The sequence below is a fragment of the Panthera uncia genome, chromosome F2 (assembly GCF_023721935.1).
Source record: "Panthera uncia isolate 11264 chromosome F2, Puncia_PCG_1.0, whole genome shotgun sequence".
NCBI lineage: Eukaryota > Metazoa > Chordata > Mammalia > Carnivora > Felidae > Panthera > Panthera uncia.
Genome location: NC_064812.1, coordinates 4,527,953 through 4,552,581, shown reverse-complemented (window position 1 = coordinate 4,552,581; position 24,629 = coordinate 4,527,953). Strand labels below are relative to the sequence as shown.

Sequence of the window (24,629 nt, the reverse complement as noted above, 5' to 3'; positions counted from 1 at the left end):
TTTTAACTCTTTCCTGGAGACTTGGCTCAAATATCACTTCTTTTTTAGGAAGCCCCGGGGGTCCTGCCTTTCTCTGTGTTCTCTCAGTTCTCTGTGTTCTCTCTGTGGGCTCCCTTCTGCTGGGGGCTCTGATCACACGGGGCTGGGGGTTTCTATATACATGACTCACGGCAGACAACAGACCTATCCCCACGTCTCCAGGACCCAACTCCAGACCCACACGTGAACTAAATCGAACCCTTCAATCTGCTTCCAAAAGTCATTTCAAGAGGACAAGATGGCACCATGTCCTCTGTTTGAGCTGCTGAAATGGGGTCCCTGGCGTGGGAGAGCCGGGGATCAGAAAAGAAATACATGTTACGTTACTCACCCGGAGACCTTGCAAACCAGGAGGTCCAGCTTTGCCTCCGGGACCCATCAGACCCTTTAGGAGGAGGAGAAAGGGGGGAAAAAAAGAAACCATGGTCAAACACAGTTCAACATCATAGGTTATACTTGGCCTTTTCACTCTCAGTGGGTAGGAAAATACCATCCTATCCCAATGGGGGAAACTGGGAGGTCAGGAGGGAAAAAAGTCCTGCCCCCTCAAATCTATAACACTTTAAATGTTTATTTTTGAGACAGAAAGTGAGGGAAGGAGAGGGAGAGAGAGAGAGAGGGAGAGAGAATCCCAAGCAGGCTCTGCATTGTCAGCACAGAGCCTGATACTGGGATTGATCTCACAAACCATGAAATCATGACCTGAGCTGAAATCAGGAGTCAGACACTTAACCAACTGAGCCACCCAGGTGCCCCAAATCTTTAACACTTTGAAACGTGCACACCTATCGGACCGAATTAAGTATGTTCAGCAACCAAGATGTAGGCAACACCATCCACACTTTAAAGATGAGCACAGTAGCGGTCAAATGCCTTGCATTAGAGCTTTGCATAATACATACACAAAAGAAGTGTCTGGAACCCAAGTGTTTTTAGCTGTAAGGCCAGTGCCATTTCCCCTGAATGTCACTGGCTCAGCAAGAACTAGCTTGGGGTATATGACTCGGTCCACAGTGATGTGCAAAATATGGCAGTCTGGACAAAGAAACGGAACTATCTAAGAAAGATCAGTTTCAGTTGAGTAAGGAACGCTGGTGCAGGAAGGGGTCACACTGACCTGATAATTCAAATCCTTCCCCCAAGACCCCCTCCATATCTGCTGCATGACCTCAGACAAGTTCCTTGGCATCCTTGAACCTCAGGTGGCTCCTCTCTGAAGTGAGGATGATATACCCACCTATCGAGTGGATGTGAGGACCACATGAAGAATGGACACAGAAGCCCCAAGTTCAGCACCCACCACCCTCCTGACCGCACTGATTCACACCCACGTGATGGCACCTCGAGGGAGGCATGCGGTGGCAGTGGTCAAATGAGACCCTCGGCTCTGTGGCTCGATCAGCAACTTCCCAGGTGGATCCTGGCCAGAAGCTCCCCCTCTGTTCTTCCAAATCCGCACTGTCAACAAATGCTATCACACAGAGAGCTACCATTGCCAGGTTTGGCATGACTATTAAGTGACAGCACTGTATTTAGATCCAAGTTCTTTTCTCTTAATAACACCATGGAAATAAACACACGAATGGAAAGCCTGCAGAAACTACAGGTTTAAATCTCCTTTCCCCACAAGGATTATCTTGCCGAGCTCAGGGCACACAGCGAGGTAAGACTCTGCATAAGCGAGTTTTCCTTAAGCATCAACAAACACCTTGCGTTTGATCCGTGCACTTTCCCTTCTTTATTTCGCTCCAGCAGACATTGATAAAATGGCCAGGGCCTGTCTTGTCTCGGGAAAAGGATGAAGGCTGCACGCCTCCTGGACAGCTCCAGCATTTGGATGCAAAACACTGTGCACTGTTTTCCATTTAGAGAAGGGGATACATTTTCCTCTCGCTGGGACTGCTGAACACAAACTCCAAAATTTTCCATTCCCCACAGAAGTCACCGAAGCCAGCTTCTCAGTTTGATTCAAGCCAATGAATATTTAGGGAGCGACTGCTCTGCGGAAGGCCCAGGGCCAGGTGCTGCTGGGGATTCAAACCAGACAGAAATGGCAACTGATAAGGGTACTGGGCTTAATAAGGCTGCACAGAGCACGGCTTGGCACATGAGCTCATATAGCCCTCACAGCACGTTCACGTGGATGACGATGGTGATGATGATTTCTAGGTACGGAATAAAGCAAAAGAGGATCAGAGAGGGTAAGTAACGTCAGCAAAGACACAGGGCTATCTGGTGGGAGAACTGGGACATGAGACCAGACGTTGCAGTTCGATCCCAAGCGCCTTCCTTCCGTGGCCGTCTCGCTCCTTGTGAGCTCACACAGCAGTCAGGCCCCACTTTAGTGCTCCTCTTAAACAGCGTTAGAGGGCCACTCCTCTACAAGCATGAACTAAGTCCCCACTATGAGATAAACTGTGTATTTAGACAGGGAAGAGACATCGGTCCTGACCTCAGAATCTTCCAGTCCTGGTCTCTCCTCACGGGTCTCCCTTTCAACAAGTCTTGGGGCAGGCTGTTGTGTTTCTGAACTCCTTGCAATAGAATTCCGTCACCAACACCACTTTCTGCACTAAGTTCCATTCTATGGAGAGCATCTAGCAGGGGGGACAGCTTCAGAACCTCAAACAGCCCCATCCGGGGCTACAGGATTCGGGCACTCTGGTGTCTGAATGTGCTGAGGGTTCAGGGCTGTGTGTCCTTGTCCCACAAGATGGACCGCAGGAACAACACACGCGGGGAATCTCGTTAATCATCTAGAGATTGCAAGTGGTTACCTGACAGTTATTTTTTTCCTATCTCCTTCATTAAACTATGACATCTACCCATGTGTTTTCATCCCTCTAACTCCAGCGTTAATATTTGACCACAAACATTTAAGGGTTCTTACTTCTGTCCCCTGTTTCATTTATTGTAAGAAAATCTACATAAAAGGGAGGATCCAGAATGAGAGGTCAAGAAGGCTGTGTCTTCATTCATCAGGGCTAGGCACCGTTAGTTTCTTACTCTTTAGTGGGGGACGTGAAGAAAGTAATTCCCCTTTATACATTTCAGAAAAGTATCACTAGCTTGTGCACTCAGAGGTAAAAAGAGCATGGGTTTGACAGACATATCTAGGTCCAAAGCTCATTTCTACTTCTTAATAGCTGTGTGACTGTGTACAATCCGTTCAATATCTCTGTACTAAGGTCCTCATTGGTAAAACAAAAATAATACCCTCGCTCTTGCAGATTTAACATGCGTATGTTTGCACAGAAACATATATACTATAGACTTTCAGCACTTGCCAATTATAGATCTGAAATATATATGCATGTATGCACAGAAATCCAAACACTGAGAGCACACATTACCTGCCTTTTTCTACTGTTAAATCTCCCAACGGTTATCATAATCGTGGGGAGCTCTGGAGACCATGCCTTAGAGAAGTTAAACAAGACATTCAAGGTTACAGAGACAGAGGTGGCGCTTCTGACCTGAACTTTTTGACATGAAATTGTTCTAATTATACTGGAATTAAACATCTGCTAGATTTCTTCCAGCTTCACCCCAACAAAACCATACACATTTACCCTAATGAGGAATGGGTCCTGATGGCTTCATATAAATCTGATTTATGGACATTTCACAGTAACAGCCGTCTTATTACCTTCGATAAGACATGGTAATTTGAAAGGGTCAGCAGCATGTTGCCAGGATGTGACTCTTGATCTCAGGGTCGTTGAGTTTGAGCCCCACATTAGACACAGAGCCTACTTTTTAGGGGACTCCTGGGTGGCTCAGTCAGTTAAGCATCCAACTTCAGCTCAGGTCATGATCTTGTGGTTCGTGAGTTCAAGCCCTGCATCCGGCTCTGTGCTAACAGCTCAGACAGAGCCTGGAGCCTGCTTCAGATTCTGTGTCTCCCTCTCTCTCTGCCCCCCCTCCCCCCCTTTCAAAAATAAACATTAAATAAATAAGTAAATGGAAACTTAAACACCAGACTGCACACCAGAAATCCCACTAATGACCTCTTTTTGCCTGGGGGGGTGGTGCTGGGAAGTCAGGCTGTCTGGGTTTCAATTCCAGTTCCACACTTGGTAACTGCCTGGTCTGTGGCCAGTAATGCCACTGGTCAGGGTTCAGCCTACTCTTGTGTAAGATGGTAACACCACCGCCTGTCGTCTGAGGGGATGGGACCAGCTTCTGCAATACCAAAGAGCTAAGAGGTGGAAAACCATTGTGTTCCAGACCTAGATGTGTTCAGAGCAGACCCTGGGCTGAGACGGTGACTTACCAGAGCTCCTGGTGGCCCAGGTGGGCCCTGGTGGCCTCGTGGTCCTGGAGCTCCCTGGTAACAGAAGCCAAACACACATTAGCCACAGCTCCCCATCCCCATGACTCAGGACCCTTTGCTGACTCAGAGTCTATGTCCGGAGTTCCAAAAAGCGACCCAGAGATATAGAGCAGGAATGTGCATTCCTGGTGGAAAATCAACTTGGCCCATCTCTGGAAGGCTCCATCTGAGCTCAAAAAGCAGCTTCGACCCCATGATGGTAGCCTTTCCATCTCTGCTCCTACCTGGAGCCCCACAGGGGGAGGACCCGGATTCCCCTTACCTGCTCGCCCTTCAGGCCCTCTCTCTGCACCTGTGGGACAAACCATGTGTCAGCAAAGAGGGTGGCCTTTTTTCAACGACCATTCCCCTCAGCTCCGGTAACAGTATTCGCACAGCCTGCCGTAACGCAGCAATTTCTGACTTTTCTCCGATTTTATCCCACTTTTAGTGTTCAAAGTCTTGTATTCCAGCTCATGGGGTCAGAAGAGTTCTTGCTCATTCTTAGAGGCGAGGACCTTTCCACACACCCAATGCCATCAGCACATGAGCCTGGGATTCCCACCGCTTGGAATGGCTGCCCACTTACCACAGAGCCCGGTACCCCAGGAGGTCCTGCAGGCCCCACGTCACCCTGCGCAGAAATGACACACACGTCACCAGTGTACCTTCTGCTACCTTCCTCTGCTGGTCCCGCCCCCCTTCGGGGCCCTTGATATCCACACAAGTCCATGGGACCACTGCCTCCTCTGAGCCCCAGCTCATGCTCCCGCCATGCTGGGCCTCCCCCGCTCCTCCTGACAGATTTTCTGCATCTAATTCTTATCTTTGTACCAAGATCACGGGAGCTTTTATTTTCTCCCTTCTGCGCATCCAGCCCAGAATCCGGTTGGTGCTTTCACAGTCCCTTCCAGCTCTTGGTCCACTCTTCAGTGAGCACCTGTGGTACGGGCACCACAGTGGACACAGCCAGAGTGGTGATGACACCTTATGGCGCATCCTTCGTGCCAAGTCCCCGGTTCAGCACGTGGTCAGCATTTCATGTTTATCAAAGAAGTAACACAGATGCTGTGATCACTCCCATCTGTTTTCACGAAGTCATCAGGTGCAAAAGACTTGCTCTGTGTCCCCTGCCCCAGCACCTCCGGGTCACCTGGCCTATGACGGCTGTGGCTGCGTCAGGTTTCCAGGGTGTGAGCCACATCTTGGTTCTACGTGGGGGCATATTTGGTGACTGTGGCCATAGAAAAATCTTCACTGCTATGACTCTAGTGCCCCATAGCTCTAAACAAGGACACGACTTGTAGCCCATGTCCCCCCACACAGTTTGGGGATACAACTCCTCATTTTCCCCTGAGGCTAGCTCAGGGAGCGTGGGGAAGCAAGAACAAAGTGCTATTGAGTAGGCTAGCAAAGGATGAATGAGCTTCTGGATAAATATGAAAGCATCTCTTAAATGCCAACGCCGAGGAGCCAGAATGAGGGACTCCAGGCACGTGCGTGGTCCTGTGCTGCGTGGGAGGTCCCACCATGTGGACAGGGTGTGTTTTCGCTGCCACTGACACAGCCACAACTCCACTGTCCCCACTGGCTGCCCGAGACTCGGAAAAGTTTCTAAGATCCCAACTAAATGTTCTTTTAATAGACTTTATTTTTTTTGCAGAATTTTGGCTACACAGCAAAACTGAGAGTTAACAAGCACCCACCTTTCTTGCTGTACCTTGTCTCTGTCTTGCACTTACAGTAATGGGGTCCTACCTCAGAAACACCTCAAGATGCTGGTTTTTCCCCTCTGTGGCACCATCACGCACCCACCCCCACAGACGTGCACACACACTCACACGCTGCATTTTTTTTTTTACCATTCTAGACCCTCTCCAGATGCTTCTATGACGTCTACACATGACAACTTCCATGCCCTCAGAAATCAGCTCACATATCTCCATTTCTCCGTGAATGAACGTCCTTCAACCCCCACCCCCGGCCAAAATTATTTTTTCCCTAGGCTCCCAGAAACCTTATTAATATTTTGGTAACATGATTCTTCGAAGACATTCTGGGCTATACTGTAATTTCTGTGTGGCCATCATATATATATATATATATATATATATATATACACACACACACACATATATTTAAATGAGAGATAATTAGATACATGTAGCTGAATAATGAATCTTCTGGGTTCATGACTTCATCGCCTTTCTTTCATTTCCACTATGCTTCAGCCTCGTTTCCACATTTACTTTTGTAGTATTTATTGTTGTATTCATCATCATCACACTATAAAGAGTGAATTTTCGATAACAGTTATGAAATTAATGGGTACGTGCTTTCTCACTGGCTCAGGTAATTTTACAGACTATGAGAGCCAGTGTCCTGACCTATTAAATCACTATTAAGGAAAACTACGATCCCGTCGTTCATCCGTAATAATTGTGTGTCTGTAGCTAACAGATACCAGAGCCTTTCCATCTGCCTGGCCTTGTTCTAAGGTCCTCTTCCCCTCTGATACTCTTTCCCATCTTAGGGATGGGGATGCTTAGGAACTTGTTCAAGGTCAAAAAGCTAGTAAGTAATAGAACAGACTAATAGTCTGTCCATGAATCATTTCTTTGCATTATTACATAGGTGATGCCTTTTTGCAATGGTCATTTTAGCCATTGTGGTAGTTAGCCTCCCAGATGTCCCCCAGAAGCCCCGCCCCCTGGTGTTCCCCACCTTGTACAGTGACCTCCCACACGGTGCCAGTGCTAGGCCACATGACCAGCAGCGCACAGCAGAAGGGACGCTGTGCGGCCTCCGGGATAAAGTTACAACAATGATGGTGGCCTCCATGTGGACCCACATCACCCCAACCTCAGGTCACTCACCACCCGCTCCAGGGAAGCAGTTTCCCCTTTTGTGAGCAGCTCTACAGAGAGGCCGTGTAATGCAGAAGCAGAGCCTGTGGCCAACAGCCATCAAGGAACCGAGGCCCTGATGAAGACCATGTGTATGAGCTTGGAAGCAGATTCTTCAGCTAGCCACACCCTAGCTGGAGGCCTGGCCACAACCTCACGAAAGACCTTGGACCAGGACATGCTGCCCTAGATCCTGGCCCTCGGAGATGATGTGAGACCACCTGACGGCTGGTCTACACTTCCAAGGTTCAGGAAGATTGTTATGCGGCAATAGACAACCAACACAAGCATGGAGTCAGTCAAGTAGGACTCTTAACACGGCACAAGGAGCACGTCCTGGCCACTGAGATCTGCGGCCCATCACTGTGTGGGCAGGGAGTCCTGTGCACCTTGGTCCAAGGCCACTGTGGGGTCTGAAACAAGACACCCTAATTTTCTGGGCCTCTGTTCTCTCATCCGTAGAGTCAGGACGTATCAAAGACCAGCTTTGTGGTTCTGATGGCTTTCTCAAATAATAAAACATCTAAGATTTGTCTAGATGATGGTCTCTTAGAATGAGTTGTGAGGCATCCTATCACCTGAGCATCACTGGTTTCCTGGTTATTCCAGTGAATGACCCAAATACTGCCATGACCCGTCACCTTGTCTTAGACCTTCTGCTGTATTCATCATAATAAGTGATAACTAAGCTGCTTCCCAAACTGCAGGGGCCAAAAACATCTATAAATGAGGTGGAAGGCTGATATTTCTCTCTCTCTCTCTCTCTCTCTCTCTCTCTCTCTCTCTCACACACACACACACACACACACACACACACACACACACACACACACAGTAGCAGGAATCACCTAGACCCAAACCTCAAGGATCATTCCCTCTTAGTGACTTGAAATAAATGACTTATTTTAGAATTTAGAATCCCCTGTCAAGGAACTGCGGAAATATATTAAAATCCTGACGCTAGGATAATATAACAATATAAATCTCAACTCTAAAAATACTTGGGAGAGAGAATAACTTAACTCCATTAGAACTGAAACCCACGTGAGCAAGTTTGGAAGACATCAACGTTCTCCAGCCGCCATTCCTAAGGTGAGGCTTCTTCAGCCTGTAGATCTGTTTATTTATAATACAAACCCTGTCTGCTTCCACGAAGAGTCACAGCAGCCTTTCTTTGCATTTGCTGGGACTCGTGCGAACCAGGCAGTGACCTTCGCCTGAGCTCCACGGTGTGACCCTGAATAGATGTGATCTTCTTGGCCTGAATCCATCTTAGTTTACCTGGATTCCTCCCCCACCCCTTCCTCCCCCCTCCCACTCTCCCCAGCTACTCTCAAACCCGATGCTGGATGCCTTTCCTAAGGGCTTATGGAAGAATCTGGAACTCATGCTCTTTTCCTTTTATCATAACCCAGAATACACCACCCCTTCCTAATTTTCCCTGCCACCCTGCATGCTTAGGAAAGCTATTGTCTTCATGTACATTTTCACAGCATTTCACAACCTGCCAAGACTTTTTACATGCATTTTTTTTCCCCACCGAGATACGGAAATTCTAAGCAGCAAATTTACTGAGTGAGGCCTTGTTGAATGTTCTAAAGGACATGGCCAGTATGATGAGATGCGATCTTTATTTTATTTATGAAAGATCTAGTACATTTTCAGAATTATTATTCTGGTAAGAAAAAAAATCATCACATTTTTTAAAATGTTGCAGAGAGGAGAGAAGGAAAAATGGAAGAAGAAGAGGAAGGATCTGTCAGATTTTGTTTGGTATTAATTCACAGCCTGCCTTAGCCCCAAAAGCAATTTAAGTAGCAAAATATTTTAATAATGTCTGGGTATTATATAACAGGGATTTCTTAATGGATTTTTATTCCTCAAAGTAGGAAAACAAAATTTAAATAAAATAACCAGAAATTTCTTGTGAGCTGAATTCCTGAGGCCCAGCTCACCACCTCTGTCTACACTCGGTTCCCAGAACTCCAGCCTGGGCCCTGATTTGTTCAGGTGGCCATGACCGTGCCCACCTGCCCAGAGCCTGTCTCTCCCCAGGCCCGGCTTACCTTCTCTCCCTGGGGCCCTGCCACGCCAGGAGGGCCAGGTCTTCCCTGGAGGAAAGAAAGGGAGGACTGTCACCAGCAGTAAGCCAGGAAGGAGGAGGTCAGGGCCTTGTAGCCCCAAAGCTCTCATCTGCATTTTCCCCCCAGAAATCACAGATCAGACTTCCTGGATGGGACTTCCTGCCGGAAAATTCCTTCTCAGTGACCACCCCCACCCCACCCCCCCGGCAAATGTCACATTCTGTGTGGTCCCCTCTGGACTTAGCTGTACTGGGGTGTGTGGAACACCCATTCTGAGAGGCAAGGACAGTTTCCTGAAGAATATGAGGACACACTGGAGAAATTCCAAATGAGAGGTGGAAGCAGGCATCCATGATCTGTGGGGCGTCATGGACTCTTCAGAAGATGCTGAGGACCAGTTAGGTCTCCAGGGCCGAGGGCGGAGGGAAAGGGCTGCCTGGACTCTGGGCTAGGATCAGCCAGTGCAGCAGGGAAAACCAAGGCACTGGACGGCCAGTGTGGGAGATGCTACAGACTGCCCTCCTCCTTCCCAGGGTTCCCACCAGGAAGCCTTCTAAGAGGGTCCCAGTGGAGAGCAGAGGAGGTAAAGCTCCTGCAGGAGCGGAGTGAGGAGGGGCCCTGAGCCACACCACCCCGGGGGCCCTCCTGTGAGTCTCCTCCTAAGAGGAGGAAGAATCTGGAAGGCAGATGGACAACCAGTGTTCATCCCCGTGGACAAGGAACTTTCATAGGAGCTCATTCTCAAGGCATAATTAGAGATGTGCTCCAAGATGTATATGTGAGCTCTCTTGCTTCCTTTTTTTCCTATAAACAGCAAAGATGAGAACAGACCAAGTGTCCCCTCATAGGAGGACCCCCTCCATGAGGCTCACTGTCCCTCACCGCTGCCTCCACACCATCAGTATCTTCCTACTTGCTGTTCATTATTTGGTTGCCTTTCCCCTGCAAGAAGGGGGTTTTCCTTCTGGGCCATCAGCAGGTGGGTATTTCTAGTGTTAAGAGTCAGCCCTGGGGCACCTGGGTGGCTCTGTCGGTTGAGCATCTGACTTCGGCTCAGGTCATGACCTCACTGTTCGCTGAGTTCGAGCCCCGCGTTGGGCTCTGTGCTGACAGCTCAGAACCTGGAGCCTGCTTCCTATTCTGTGTCTCCCTCTCTCTCTCTGCCCCTCCCCTGCTTGTGCTCTGCCTCTCTCTCAAAAATAAACATTAAAAAAAAAAGAGTCAGCCCTGGCACAGGGGCGGCACGCAATAAATATTTTTAAGCAACAAAAATGAATAAATGATAGCACATTCAGACCATAGAATACTAAGTGGTCACTGGAGTCCTGTCCCTGGTGAATATTTAAGAAAATGGCTACATGTTTATGACATAATGTGAAAGGAAGGGGCAAGACATAAAAAGGTATTGATGGATAAAGAAAATGTGGTATATATATACAACGGAGTATTACTCGGCAATCAAAAAGAATGAAATCTTGCCATTTGCAACTACGTGGATGGAACTGGAGAGTATTATGCTAAGTGAAATTAGTCAGAGAAAGACAAAAATCATATGACTTCACTCATATTAGGACTTTAAGAGACAAAACAGATGAACATAAGGGAAGGGAAACAAATATAAAAACAGGGAGGGGGACAAAACATAAGATGCTCATAAACATGGAGAACAAACTGAGGGTTACTGGAGGGGTTGGGAGTGGGGATGGGCTAAATGGGTAAGAGGCACTAAGGAATCTACTCCTGAAATCATTGTTTCACTATATGCTAATTTGGATGTAAATTTTTAAAAATAAAAAATTAAATTAAAAAAAAGGTACTGTTCCAATCTGTTAAGTGACAATACACACAAAACCAAGATGTTATTTGGGGGTGCTGAGATTATCCATAGATTTAATTTATGTCAATAAAGTATATTGAAATTAATACATGGCAAGGGATTTGTATATCAAATTTAGTTAATTTATGTTATTATTTTATCTCTAAGCTAGTAATATGAACATATTAATGGACTGATAATGTATTATGGTATACAAATACGTATTTTCCCAATTGTCTTCAAGCAGATGTAGAATTTTAGGTTTTATTTACAGCTTTAACCATTTAAATAATTAAATTTAGTTACTTTTTGGACAACACATTCCCCCCAAGGTTCAAAATTTGTGTGCATGAGAATTCCCTTCCGTTCCCTTCCACAAGTCAGTGAGGGGCCTCTTCCGGAGGCCATGAACAAAAACAGTAGGTTTCAGAGAGAGTGCACATCTGCATAAGTCCTCAGTGCAATTTCCCACACCAATCTACACTTGCCTGTACTTTCCACTTAACCGAGTATCTATGGAACGTCCCTATCAGCATGTTAGGGGTTTCATTAATTTCCATGGCTTCATATTATTCCTCTGTAACTATATGGTTATAGCTCAACTATAACCCCCTGATTTGTTCGACTAGTTCCTCAGTGAGAAGCTTCCGTGTTGTTTGTAATCTTTTACTCTCACAGAAGAGACACCAATGAACACATCACATGCACGTCGTCCCTGGCCTTTACTGCAATTGTCACATGGGTCAACGAGGTTAGAACGTATTGAAATGGGTGTGTTCTCAGGGATCCCAATACCCTGGTGTTGGAGGAGGACTGTATGACCGTAAGCTGGAGTCTGGTCACTGGGCCTCCTGGAGCCTCCAGCTGAGCCAGAGCCCAAGGCAATCAGGCCCCACAGAGCTTTCTATCTGGCCCCAGTTGATCCTGTCCTCCGACAAAGCCTAGGCCACCAGAGCCAATGCCTGCTTACCTGCTCTCCCATCTCCCCACGCTTCCCAGGGAATCCATCCAGGCCTCGCTCCCCCTGGAAAAGGAAGGAAAATGAAGAAATGAAGAACCAATGTACATCTCTGGGGTCAGGGCCATGATCAGGGAATGCAAAGGTTTTTAGCGTCTTACTCTTCTAACCTTTACTCTCAACCCAGCATCTTTGGATACAAGACACACACACACACACACACACACACACACACACACACCAGGCTACAATATATGTGCATCGGGGGTCAAAGTGCATAAGTCAAAGGTCAGAGAAACCAGATCCCTATTCCCTGCTTTGCATTTCCCAAATCTGTGACCAAGGGAAGGCCATGTAGCCTCTTGGAACCACACGGTCTCTTCATCTCCTAGGGTCCAAGTAACGGACTTGTGGGGTTTGTGATGCAGTTAATGAAACTGAGCATGTCTTTCTCCATTCATTCATCCAGTGGATATGCATGAACGTCCACTACGTCCCCAGGGCCTGGAATTAAAAGTGAATTGCTGGCTAACGGTAAGCGATCATTCACGCATCCATCCAACGCCCACCCACCTGCTTGCGTTCAAAGCTGGGCTTGTCTTTCTTAGCTGTATAATCTCAGGCAAGTCACTTTGCCTCTGAGGTTGTTTCTGTTGACCATGTGTCACGGGGATGATGATAACCCCTTCCTGGGAAGACACCTATGACTAAGGGAGAAGATAACCTATCCAAAACACCTGCTTGTGACAGGTGGTGAGCAGATGCCGCCATCTTTCTCCCAGCCCAGCACGGTTCTCTTGAGCCAAAGTCCACAGATGTCGGTGTGTTCCTCTCATGGGATAACTCCTTGTCTAATGTCCCCAGCTGTGTCTTCTCCCCACTGAGAACTCAGCTGATGACGGGGCGGGGGGGGGTCCATGCTAATATGAACATTCTACTAAGTGCCACCCCAGCCACCATGGCTTCCTTCTCAGAGTCTCCCCAACATGGCGGCTTCTCTCATTTCCACAGGCTGTGCTTACTGTTCCCTCTGCTGGCTCCTCAGCACCCTTCAGGGCTCACTTCAAAGTCATCTCTTTGGCCTTTTAATTCAAATTAGACACCCATCCTTCCCCAGCCTGTCTCACTGTGTCCCTCATTTTGCCATTGATTTTATTTGCATCTATTACCTGTGTCACCATCCTTCTCGCTCACATGAGGCCTGAGGTGTGTTCACCCTTCCCATGAGGGCACCCCCCCACTGCCCAGCCTGGAGACGCAGTGTGGCCCCCACTGACATTTATTGAGTGACCAGAAGGCTACACGCGAAAGTTCTTCTGACTGTATTTCTCTATAACTGATCTACTAAGTTGTTCCTTCTTTGCCTTTTTGTTTTCTATTTTAAAGGTGTATCTTTCAGGATGTCTCTTTTCTCTGAATGATTGAAGAGTCTTGGTCTTCTGCTCATTTTTGCCACGCTGGTCCTATTGGCCTGCCTGCAGGGAACGAGTCACCTCCCTGCAGCTCACAGCCAGGAACCACAGGGTCAGGTGGACCCGACAGGGGGGAGGCATCAGCTTTTCTTCTTGGTCTGAATGCTTCCATTCCTCTGGCCGTTGCTGGGTACCTGTTTTCTCTGTTAGTCTGGGGGCAAACACTGACGCTTCCCACGGGCCCACTGAAGCAGAGGTCAGGGGAGGAGCCACGCAACTCAGCACCCTCAAGCCAGGGCTCCAGTGAAGCACCGATATTTGCCCCAGGTTCTTTGCTGCCCACAGCCCCGGAGCGGAGCCTCCCCAGCTCTGCAGCTTGCTTTGTAGTTTCTCTCCCGCATCTAAGTAAACTTAGGCATACATGTTCTCTGCCCTTCAGAAATGATTTCAGAAGTTCTAGAGCAATGATGTACACCTTTCCATTTTCAAGCACGATTACACATTCATTCTCTAAAAACGTCTCTTCATTACATGAGCTCTGGGCGAACAGAGAGGATTTTTCTCTGCCAACTAATTCCACATTAGTTACCAACGTTCTCGTCCTCCACCTGCCATGAGGTTGGCAGGTCCGAGGGCAGACCGTCGATGAGGAAACGGGGGCCCAGATAGAAAGCCACTCAACCCCGGCAGGATGTGCTTGCATTGACAACAGAGCCTGGGTCTCTGGACCCTTCCCCCTCTATTTCTACTGCCCCTGGGGTCTGAGCAGAGGACACTGGGGGAGCATTCTGGTCTCTCCCATGGAACTGACAAGGTCTCAGAACCCATGGAATCCAGTGCCTTCATTTTATAGGTGAGAAAACTGACCTTAGGGGTATATCTAGTCCAGGGTCACACAGAACCTGTGTGACAGTGGCAGGCCTGAAGACAAGGTCTCCTGATGGCCAGCCCAGAGCTCTCTTCCTTAGACAGGGCCAGCCTACTAAATGTCACCCCTGAATGTGGCACTTCCCCAGGGTTCAGCAAAACAAAAAAACCGTGTCAACTGAGTACAATTTCACAAGGTCTATCACAAAGCAGAGGGCTCTGCCTGTTGCTCAAGCCCCATTTCTTACTCCCTCGCACCTGCACATCAAGATCAGTGAGGCCCGGAAGCAAGATTTCTCCCAGCAGCAACTCGGGAAAGCCACAGGTGAGCTCCAGCACCAGCTGCCTGTCCCCAGCCAGAACGCGGAGAGCAGGGCCAGGTGGGACACAGCCAGAGTGCCGACAGATGTGTGTGTTCACCAGCAGGGGGATGCGGGAAGAGAAAAATGACCACGCCAGGGTGGACAAGGGGAGAGAGAAGCTGAGGGAGAGCCCAGACACAGACAGACAGAAGACTGCTGTCTACGGAGCAGGGTCTCTAACCGAAGTGCCTACAGAAGCCCAGCTGAGGCATGCGACAGGAAGCAAAAGGGAAGGACGGGGCCGGAGGCAGAACTAGAAAGGGCATGTCCCACGTAAAGTCTGAGACTTAGCTTTGTTTTGCCGTTGTATGGTTTTGTTTGACTTGTCACCACTGTACTGACCGCATCAGCACAACAGAGGACAGGGTTTGGACAGCTGACCACCTGCTTGGTTCCTGGAAGACAGTGGCAGCGAGGGCCCGGTGGTGGGGGGTGTGCAGAGGTACAGGGAGCCGCAGTCAACCCCAAAACTCAGACTCGAAGCCTGGCTCTCCCACATCCCAAGCTGTGTGACCTTGGACCAGTCACTTGGCATCTCTGACTCTATCTCCAATTTATAAATACAGCAGCTACCTCTTAAGGCTCTGGTGAGAATTAGGTGAGCCAATCAATATCTGCAAAATGCACAGAACAATGTGTGGCATGTGGAAGGTGCAACGTTAGAAGCTAGTTAAGCAAAGCAGAGTGGCTACGTAGGGTGGGGAAGGAGAGAAAAACCAACCAGAGACAAGGGGCCAGCAGAGTCAAGTTCACGGGACAGCAAGGGCTGTGATGTGAACAGGGGACCGAGGAGAGCTGGAGGTCAGGGACCTGAGTTCTAATGCTGTTTTCCACCAACGTGGGCTGCCGCCTGCAGAGTCTACCCTGCTCTGAGACTCAGTTTCCCAACTGGGTTGAAACAATGAAAAGCGAGGACAGAAGAAAGGCGGCTGTATTCCCAGAACCCTAAGACCTCTTCCGACACTCACAATCCTTCACCGACAGGGACGTGTGTGTGCACGCAGGTGCAAGGGAACCCGTCCTCATCCCGAGCACCTTCCGGACACCGGGGGCCGAGGCTGGCTCTGTTGGGTCTCACAGCCCTTCAGTCCTATGAGACTAAGTGCGTCATCCTGGGTCGAACGACTCAAAGGAGGAATCACTCCTGCCTGCAAAGCTCTGAGGGCCCCTCCATGCCAAACCCTCCCGCTGCGGTTCTGGATCTCTGACACCAGGGGGAGCACGTGCCCCATTAAAGCGGGAAGCCACCCTTGCCCTTGATAAATCTCAGGTCTGGGTGTTGGTGTGCAGGTCAGTGTGGGAGGGGCGTGGGCCATGTGTCTGCTGGGCACGTGCCATGTAGACCCTCACCCAGTGAAAGAGGGAACATGCCTCTGTGCACCCAGCATGTCAGGGATGTTCGCCACACACCTGTCACAGTGAGACCCAGTGGGCAATTCTTCCTGCCCCCCCCCCCCCAGAACGAGGAGGATTGAGGGGCTTCTCTAAGGCAGAGGTGGGGGCCAGTGTCACCAGGGAGGATCATGGCTTTCGGCCCTTCAAAACTCCCATTCTGTTAACATGTAGGGAGCCCCTACCAGGGGCCACGTCCTGTACTTGCCTTCACATCTCGCTCAGCCAGGCCCTCAGAGCCACTATCTGAGGCAGGTACTGCTAGATCAGGACATGGGGTTAGAAGCCTGTGTGAGTTCCCAGAGCCAGTATGGGCAGAGCCAGTCTGAGAAGCATTTTTTTTTTCTGATTCCAAAGCTGGTGCCCTTACCAGTTTCCTTGGGTGCCATGCCCTGGCTCCCATATCCCCAAACCAGGGCATTTCCCCCGGGCCTCGGGAGTGTGAGTGTCACATCCACCCAAAGCTGTCCTGGCAGCCCGGTTTTCCAGACAGAACACTGTATCCACCTTCTGGCTCCTTAGTGACCAGAGTCCCCTTGCAATCTGCCAGCTGTCCCAAGCTCAGTAGTCCCTGGACAGTCCACTCAGGCTCTACTGCCCCTCAGTTGCCAGGATGCCCTCACACCTTCAGAGCCTCCACGCCTTCTGGAAGAGGCTTCAAGAAAGGGCAGTCCCCCACCTTACACAGAACGCCCACTGTGTTGCTGTCTGAAGGTGGCCTCGGTAATGGACGGGCAGTGGCTCTCCGCGGCCTGGCTCCGAGCTGCGCAAGGCCAGGCAACTGATGGGCCTGTCTCAAAGGGAGATGGAAAGTTCCTTCTTGCTGAGGTAAGAAATCAGAGAGGTTCGCGAGAAAATAAACTGTTTTAAGTACCCATCGGATACAAGAACTGGGAAGGAGCCCACGGGATGATGCAGTCCAGGCTTCTTGACATCTGGGAAGATTAAGGTGCAGAGAAGGGGCCAGCTCTCCTCAGAGCTGCCCAGAAAGTTAGCAAGGAAGCTGGAAACATACCCGAAGCTGAGCTTGCATAGCCCAGGCTCGGGCTCCCCCCTCTCTCTATCTTTTCCTGTCTCTCTCTGTCTCAGTCTCTGTCCCTCTCTTTCTGTGTCCCTGCCCTTTACACATGGCACATATTTCCCAGCACTCTTCTACCCATTTTATAAATCTTAACTCCGTTGATCCTCCTGGTGGCCCTCATGTAACACAGTCACCCTCAGCGATGAGGGACTCTGAGGCTCAGACGTTAAATAACTCTCCAAAGGTAACACGGTCTGCAGAGCTCAGAGCTGGGGTTCAAACACAGGCAGGCGGGCTCCAAAATGGTGCAGGACTTCCTCTATGCCACGGTGAGCCACCTGGTGCAGCCCGGAGAGACCGAGGCCAACAGGGACACTGGCTGATGCCTCTCCTGGACGTCATCTGGAGGTGGCCCTCTACTTCCTGAGCTGCCCTGTTAGAAACCTGCAGGGAGCTGGGCTATGGCCAATCTGCAGAGAGAGTTCAGGGGAACATCAGTTGTCCTACGTTCCTGGTACCACTTCAGGCCTGGTGTGCCGTGGAGGGGAAAGCCCACACTGGAATTGAGGAGCTCCTAAGCAATCTCTCTCTTTATAACGGGCCACGTGGCATCAGGAAATCATGGCCTCTGGGCTCAGTTCCCCATTTGTAAATAAGGAGAGATCTCCAGGCTTCTCTCTGGTCCTTTCCAGATCTGATAATTCAGGATTTTGATAGAAATGCACCATTTCTTGGCTGGACAAAAAAGCCTTAACTTAGACTCCCAAAGCTTGCTGGAAAAGCAGCCCCATGCTGTACGAGAAGAAGCTGTTACTTCAAAGCAGACTTTTGGAAAGAACAAACTCCTGCGTGTGTACAGACTGAATTTCCTCTGAAGCACAGGTGGGGAAAGGAAATATTTGTGGAAGTGTCAGTTATGTGCTGAACACGTATCCAACCTTCCAGCCAGCTTCAGGGATGACATCAGTATCTCCACTCTGCAGATGAGCAAACTGAGGCTCTGGTACATCAAGTGGCTGTCCCAGCCCACGAGTGACAGAGCTGGCTCTCACAAGGCTTGTGAGTTCTGTCCTGCAGTCTTCACTGGAACCCCGGGAAACCCAAACTCACTGGTTCAGCTGGAGCTGCTACAACCAGGAAGCTTGGAGGAGCATCTTTCGGATGGTGCTGTGTTCCTGCTCTGGGCGCCCCGTGCCTTCTGTCCATGGCATTTCCTAACTAAGGTGACATGGTCCACGCAGCGTCCTGTTCACCATCCACTCCTGTGACATCATCTAAGCCCGAGTGCTAGAATGCACCTTCTGAACCCATCCTATGCATCCTCCAAAAGAGTCCAAGTTCATCCACCTGTTAGTGAAGGCCTTCTGTAACCGGAGATCAATCCTGGTTTCGGCGTCAGCTCCTCTCGGGTGCCCAGTGCCACACCAACGTGTCAGCGGATGAGGACTGGTCGTGTGCTTTGGGTCGAGTGTGCCCCCAGGGAGCAAGGGCCCAGAGATGAAGGCAGCATGAGCACTGTGCCCAGTTTGCGAGGGGTCTACACGTGCGTGTGGGAAAGACACGTGGATTTGGTACAAATGACTATAGGGGCCCTAGGGGCGCTGAAGTGGAAAGGCCCCAGTAGGAGCTTGAGGGAGACTGCAAGCGGAGGCCTGTTTTGAACCCCATGCCAGGGTACAGGCCTGGGTCCCTGACAGTTCCCTCAGATGACAGCCAGGGTGGAAGGTCTGGGCTTTCATCCGGAATCAACGCTGAGCTCACTGTGCACTTTGGAAGCCTGGGCTTCCCTCTCGCTGTTCTACGGCCCAGCCCTATTACAGGCTTCATTTCCCAAATCCTGCCTGCTCTCAGGCAGGGGCTTCAAAGCAGACTCTGAGCTGCCCCTCAAGCCATGCCACCCTATGCCTGAATCTCCAGTTACTCCAAATGCCACTTTCAAGTCCCCACGAGGTAAACAAGGGAGCAGAGAGCCACAGAAAGGAGCTCTTCTGGTAGACAAATATGTGGGACCGTGTTAAAACTCTCAAAAGAACCAAGAGACACAAAGCCCGATGAGCACGGGGGTAAGAGACGTCACACGTCACTTTTTAAGTTATAATGCCTCAAATTTAATATGCACACAGAAATCATGCTTTGGAGCCTCAGGTGGGGTACCATGCTAGCTCCTGTCTCCCTTTACTCTAAAGAACCTTTTGGAAAGCTATGTGGCCATGTGTTTCCAGAGCCACAAACAGGTTCATTTTCTTTGACTGGTAATCTCATTTCCAGGACAGCAGCCTAAAGAAATAACCCTACATTTGAAAACTAAATGACTAAATATAGCTATCGGTTTAAAAATATTCACCCAAGCATTATTTTTAACCACGAAAAACTGGAAACAACCCTAAATGATCAATACTAGGGGGACAGGCACATAAATCATGGTCTATTCATGCAATGAAATGGTATGCAGCCATTTAAAATGAGTCATAAAAACCCTACAGCAGCCTGGACAAAAATACTGCATGTAGGGACAACAGACAGGACGGGTTGCAAAATCGAATATATTATGTGTGTCTCTGCAAAAAGAAATCAGATCTATAGGAACATGTCCTACAGAAAATGGGCCAAAGCGTTCCCCATAGTTGTACCTGGATAACAGGATTAGGGGCTATGTTGTTTGGGGTTTTTTTGTTGTTTTTTTTGTTGTTGTTGTTGTTTTTTTACAATTTTCCAAATATACTGATACAGAATTAAAATAATTTCAAAATGTCTTCTAAAACTAGAGGAACGTGTACTGCTGAGGACAGAACGCGGCAGACTCTGAAAAAGCATCTGGAACCTGACTCAGCATGGGAGGGCCGAGTTCCAGCTCTCGATCTGAGGGATGGGCCTGGGCAGAGGCTCCCAATGCCTTATGGGCAGGTTGAGGCCGGGGGTTGGGGGGGTGGGTTTGCAGTCCTGTTTCCACCCAGCTGAACAAGAGCACAAGTGGAAAGTTCTGGCCCAAGGGTCCCCTTGTGGTAACCTGGTGCACAGAATGAAGGCACGGCGGCCCTCAGCCCCACTCCAGGGTGCCGGCCACGGTGGGGGTGGAGCCTCAGCTTGGGTCAGTTCCCAACCCCTGGTGAGAGAGACTAAATGGGGGTCCCCGACACCACGGCGGTCACTGCGCACCCTTCCTCTGGTTTTGAGAATCAGGGTAATGGAGAAGCACAGAGGTTATGTAACTTTGCCAAGTGAGATGTGAGTCCACGGCAGCAACCAGAACTTTCTGAGTCCCAGGCCGGGCTCTCTCAAACCCTCCTGGTCTGGAAACCCAAACTCTGTCTGTGTGCTGGACTATAGTCCCTGCAGGTACCGAGCCCAAGCCCTCCTGGCCCAGAACTGACATTTAGGGTGGGAAATTAATGCCCCATCTGCACCAGCCTTCACCTGCCACATGTGCACACACACACGCACAGGCACCCATGTGCGCACACACACGCGTGCACTCACAAGCAAGCACAGCGTGGGGAGTTCCAGGCACCCTCCTCCTCTTTCTATGGAAAGCTGTGGTGATGGGTTGAGGCAAACGTAAATACCTTTTCTCCTCGGGCTCCCTTTTCACCTCGTTCTCCTTGGAGACCCTGTGGGAAGAGGGGTAGATCAGAAACACGGCTCAGCCCAGCTGCTCTGTTCTGAAGGTCCGGGGGCCCACAGATACCCTGCCTGGGAAGGCAGTGAAGATCCTGTCTCCCAGGACCCTCTCTGTACAGCATCCTGCGCTCCCCCCATCAGGCCTGGGCACCTAGGTCCCCACCAGGGTGCGAGGTGAGCTCTTGGGGCTGGTTTCCTGGCTGGGGTTCTCCAGGTCCTCCAGACTAGGCTTGAATATACCTGGCCCCTGAGCTGGCCCGGCCAATGGCAGGAACGTGGCTCTGAAGTCAGTCTCCCCTGCCACCCAGAACCTATGATCCCATCGTGAACATGAAATCCAGGTCATGAAACCTGGGTGCCTTAAAGCCACATTCCTCCACCTCCTCTGGGGAGAGGGCCCCCGCCCTGTCGCGTCCACTCCACCTTCCTGAGAAGCAACACCAGATCCTATGCTAAGAATGCCCTCCACTCTGTGAGCAGAGTTGAGGGAAGCATCAGCCAAGGCGTGGGCTTCTCTGACCACAGGATCTAAACGCAACCGCTACCCCTTGCTCTGCCCACAGTACCCTCCATCCCCTTTACCAGGCTTTCCTCTTCTCCCAGCACTAAGCCCCATGTGACACCTCCTCTGACTCCCCCAAGGAGAACGTGAGCCCCCAGAGGGCGGTTCCTTCTTTCCTTCAATACTGCACCCCCACACAGTCTAGAATATGCCTGCCACTTGATATTCATAAGCACCTGCTGAATGAATACATGAGTCAGAGAGTGACTGCATCAATCACTTGGTTAGCGCCAGAATCTTGTAGAAGTTCTGCCGGCAGGCTACTGCCCACACTAAAAAAGCAGGAGCTGAGAATGATACGGAGCGTCTGCTCTTCTCCCATGTGCCGGGTCCGGAGGGAGATGCCAGGGCCACCAGCACCAGCTGATGAAACCTTCTCCTGGGAAGGCTCGAGGGCCAGGCCCACAGCTCAGTGCACAGCCCCGCTGGAGAGGCGTGGATGCATTACTATGGGAACCCCCTCCGGTCCCCACTCTCTCCTCTCCTTTCCTGGAGAAAGGGTCCTTGGACATTCTGCGGAGAAGATGCTAAAGGTTGCCCAGGCCCTATTACCTATTCTAGGAATAACACCTACACCTTTGCCCCTGGAGAAGAGGCACAGGGCCAGAACCATAGGCCGCTATCCCAGAGGGCAGAGGCTCCACGGCCCGCCCAGGCCTCTGGGGGCAGCTGGACATCTGTGCCATTTTAATTCCATCCCAATGCCTTGGCCCGTCACACAGAGATCAGAGGTGTTAAAAGTCTCCCAAGGCAATGCAGGCTGCCATGCTTGAAAATGGCCTTTAACGTTGCTTCTTTTATTTGGAGAGAGTCTCAAATCTCTTACTGAGAACCAAAAATACGATGAGACAACTATGAAGCCACTTTGCTCCTTATCCATCACGTCTATCTGCTCATCGCTTGCTTCAAGGGGCACGTGGCTACTGAACATTCATTGTGGGTCTAGCATTGTTCTAGGGGCAGGGAACTGACAGACTCCACACCCCTTCTGGAGTGGCGGACTGGACCAGCTGGGAAAAAAAAAGCTTCTTTAGCTTGAGTGTCAGAAACACCTGGGCTGCTGGGTAAAAATGCAGATTCCCGGGCTTCCCCCAAAGCTGCTGTGTCACTGTCTGGGAATGGTGTCCTAGAAGCGTGCATTTAAACGACCTCCAGGAGGTTCCTAAGGGCCATAATGTTTCAGCATTTCTGGTAAGAAGAGACACCAGCACCTCACTGCCATTGACACGTGCCAAGGCAGCTGGTCCTCTGTGTGCAGACTCTGGAGGGGGATTCGCCAGGGGTCTGGGTCCCAATCCCTGGAGAAGAAAACAGAAACCCTTCCAGAGACAAGCCTTTACTTACAGGAGCTCCAACGTGTCCAGGAGGCCCGGGGGGTCCAGGTGGTCCTTGGAATCCCTGCAGAAGAGGGTTCCCAAGAAAGGTGTGGGAAGGGGAAGGAGAGGCAGGAACAGAGGCAAGACCCAGAGACCCCTGCTCCTCACCTACCACACGCTGCCCCCTTCTACTTAGAGTTCGTGCCGCCCCCCCTTGCCTGGTGGAGCAGGATTCTGCCAGGACTCACCCCCTTGTCTGCTCAACTCCGAGGAACAGCTGGAGTATGGCCTCCGAGCTATAATGAACCATTTCCATTTCCACTTGCCCTGCGTCCCATGGCCTCCCTACCGTCTGGCCAGGATCTGTGCCCAGCTTCGGAGCGACCTGCCTGATTCCTGTCGCTCGTCATTCACACTCTGCCGTGGGCCCTGCAGAGCCCGGGCGAGTCCTGACAAAGCCGAAACAGAAGTCCGCAGAGCCCTGAGGCTCCTTTGCAGCCTGGACCTCGAACTGCTATGGATTTTAGGCAACGAATTTGGAAATATCTATTTAAAAAATCTATTAAAATTAAAATGTGCATTTCTTTAGGCAAAGGCTTGCCAACTTTTGTGATCTATCCTATTGAAATAAAATACAGTATGTAAGGAGAAGCATGCACACACACACACACCCACACACACACACACACATGCATTTATTACCATATTGATTTTGGTGAAAGACCAGTGAAATTAGAAACAACACGTAGGGTCATCATAGGGAAAAGGTTATGTAAATTATGATGCACCCACGTCATGGAATGAGGTGCACTGACTGAGAGAACAGGTGTGGAAAGAGATCTCTAATCTGTTGTTAAATGAAAAAAGATAAACGGGAGACAGTGGTATGCTTCACTTTTTGTAAGAATTTAGGAAAAATCATAGATGTGAGGATATACACACACAGGCATGCGTGTTGTTATACAGGAAGCCTTTGTGGATCTATTCTGCACCGAAAACAATTGGTTTTGCATCAAGATTTATCGACTGGAGGGGCACCTGGGTGGCTCAGGAAGTTAAGCATCTGACTTTGGCTCAGGTCATGATCTGATGGTTCTTGATTTCGAGCCCCGCATCAGGTGAGCACGAACCCCGCTTCTCTCTCTCTCTCACCCTCTCTTTCTCTGCCCCTTGTGGGATTCTCTCTCCCTCTGCATCCCTCCCTCTCTGCCCCTCGCTCCCTTGCACCCTCTCTCTCTCTGTCTCAAAAAAAAAAAAACTATCCGCTGGAAAACATCATAGGAACAGAGCCGAGAGTGACACTTACCCGCATTCCCACCTCTCCAGGAAGCCCCGGCTCTCCCGGCTCCCCCTGCATACACAAAACAGGACCAGTCACAACCCACTGGGACACAGGCCCAGGCAGGCCAGGGAAGCCCAAAGCCTCAGGGGCATCCTTGTCTGGAATTCAAACCCCATCACAGACACAAGGTGGCCGTCCATGCAAGGAGACCCCAGGCTGCCCTGGGAGACTCGCCATGAACAAGGGAGTTGGTCTTTACCCCACGCGGCACATCCCAACCCCCTTGCTCCTGCTGCTGGAGGTCAAGGGAACTACATGCAGACACAACGGTGGAGAAAGCATAGTGACAAGGAATCCCCTTCTGCATGGAGGAGACTAGCCACCAGGAGGGGAGCCGGAGGGGTCCTGCAGAGCACAGGACCCCCCTTTCTCTCCCGGTCTCCACCCCAGACCTCCTGTCCCGGAGTGCTAAAGGCCACGGACAGAGGAGGGGCTCACAGTCAAGGCTCCCACTCTGAGACCTGCTCACACGTGCTGGAAATCACAAACGGAGCACGAGGAGGTGGAACACAGAACCCGTCTCTCTTTGGGTTCCTGGTGAGGACGATCCCTTTTCCCCGGAGCAGACTGGCCCTCCCGAGTAGAGATCACTTTTCATCTGGGTTTCTGGGGGTTGTGC

At 50.2% G+C, this 24,629-nt stretch overlaps 1 protein-coding gene across 1 annotated transcript in view; it reads right to left on the bottom strand.

Moving 5' to 3' along the window:
* COL22A1 (collagen type XXII alpha 1 chain) overlaps positions 1–24,629 on the bottom strand; it is a 237,546-nt gene that overhangs the window by 133,726 nt on the left and 79,191 nt on the right. Inside the window, exons 13-21 of the mRNA XM_049632862.1 lie at positions 23,975–24,019; positions 22,697–22,750; positions 20,736–20,780; positions 12,131–12,184; positions 9,327–9,371; positions 4,944–4,988; positions 4,638–4,667; positions 4,316–4,369; positions 371–424 (exon numbers count right to left, since the gene is read on the bottom strand). Coding sequence (XP_049488819.1) covers positions 371–424; positions 4,316–4,369; positions 4,638–4,667; positions 4,944–4,988; positions 9,327–9,371; positions 12,131–12,184; positions 20,736–20,780; positions 22,697–22,750; positions 23,975–24,019 — 426 coding nt within the window. The remainder of the gene's footprint in view (positions 1–370; positions 425–4,315; positions 4,370–4,637; positions 4,668–4,943; positions 4,989–9,326; positions 9,372–12,130; positions 12,185–20,735; positions 20,781–22,696; positions 22,751–23,974; positions 24,020–24,629) is intronic.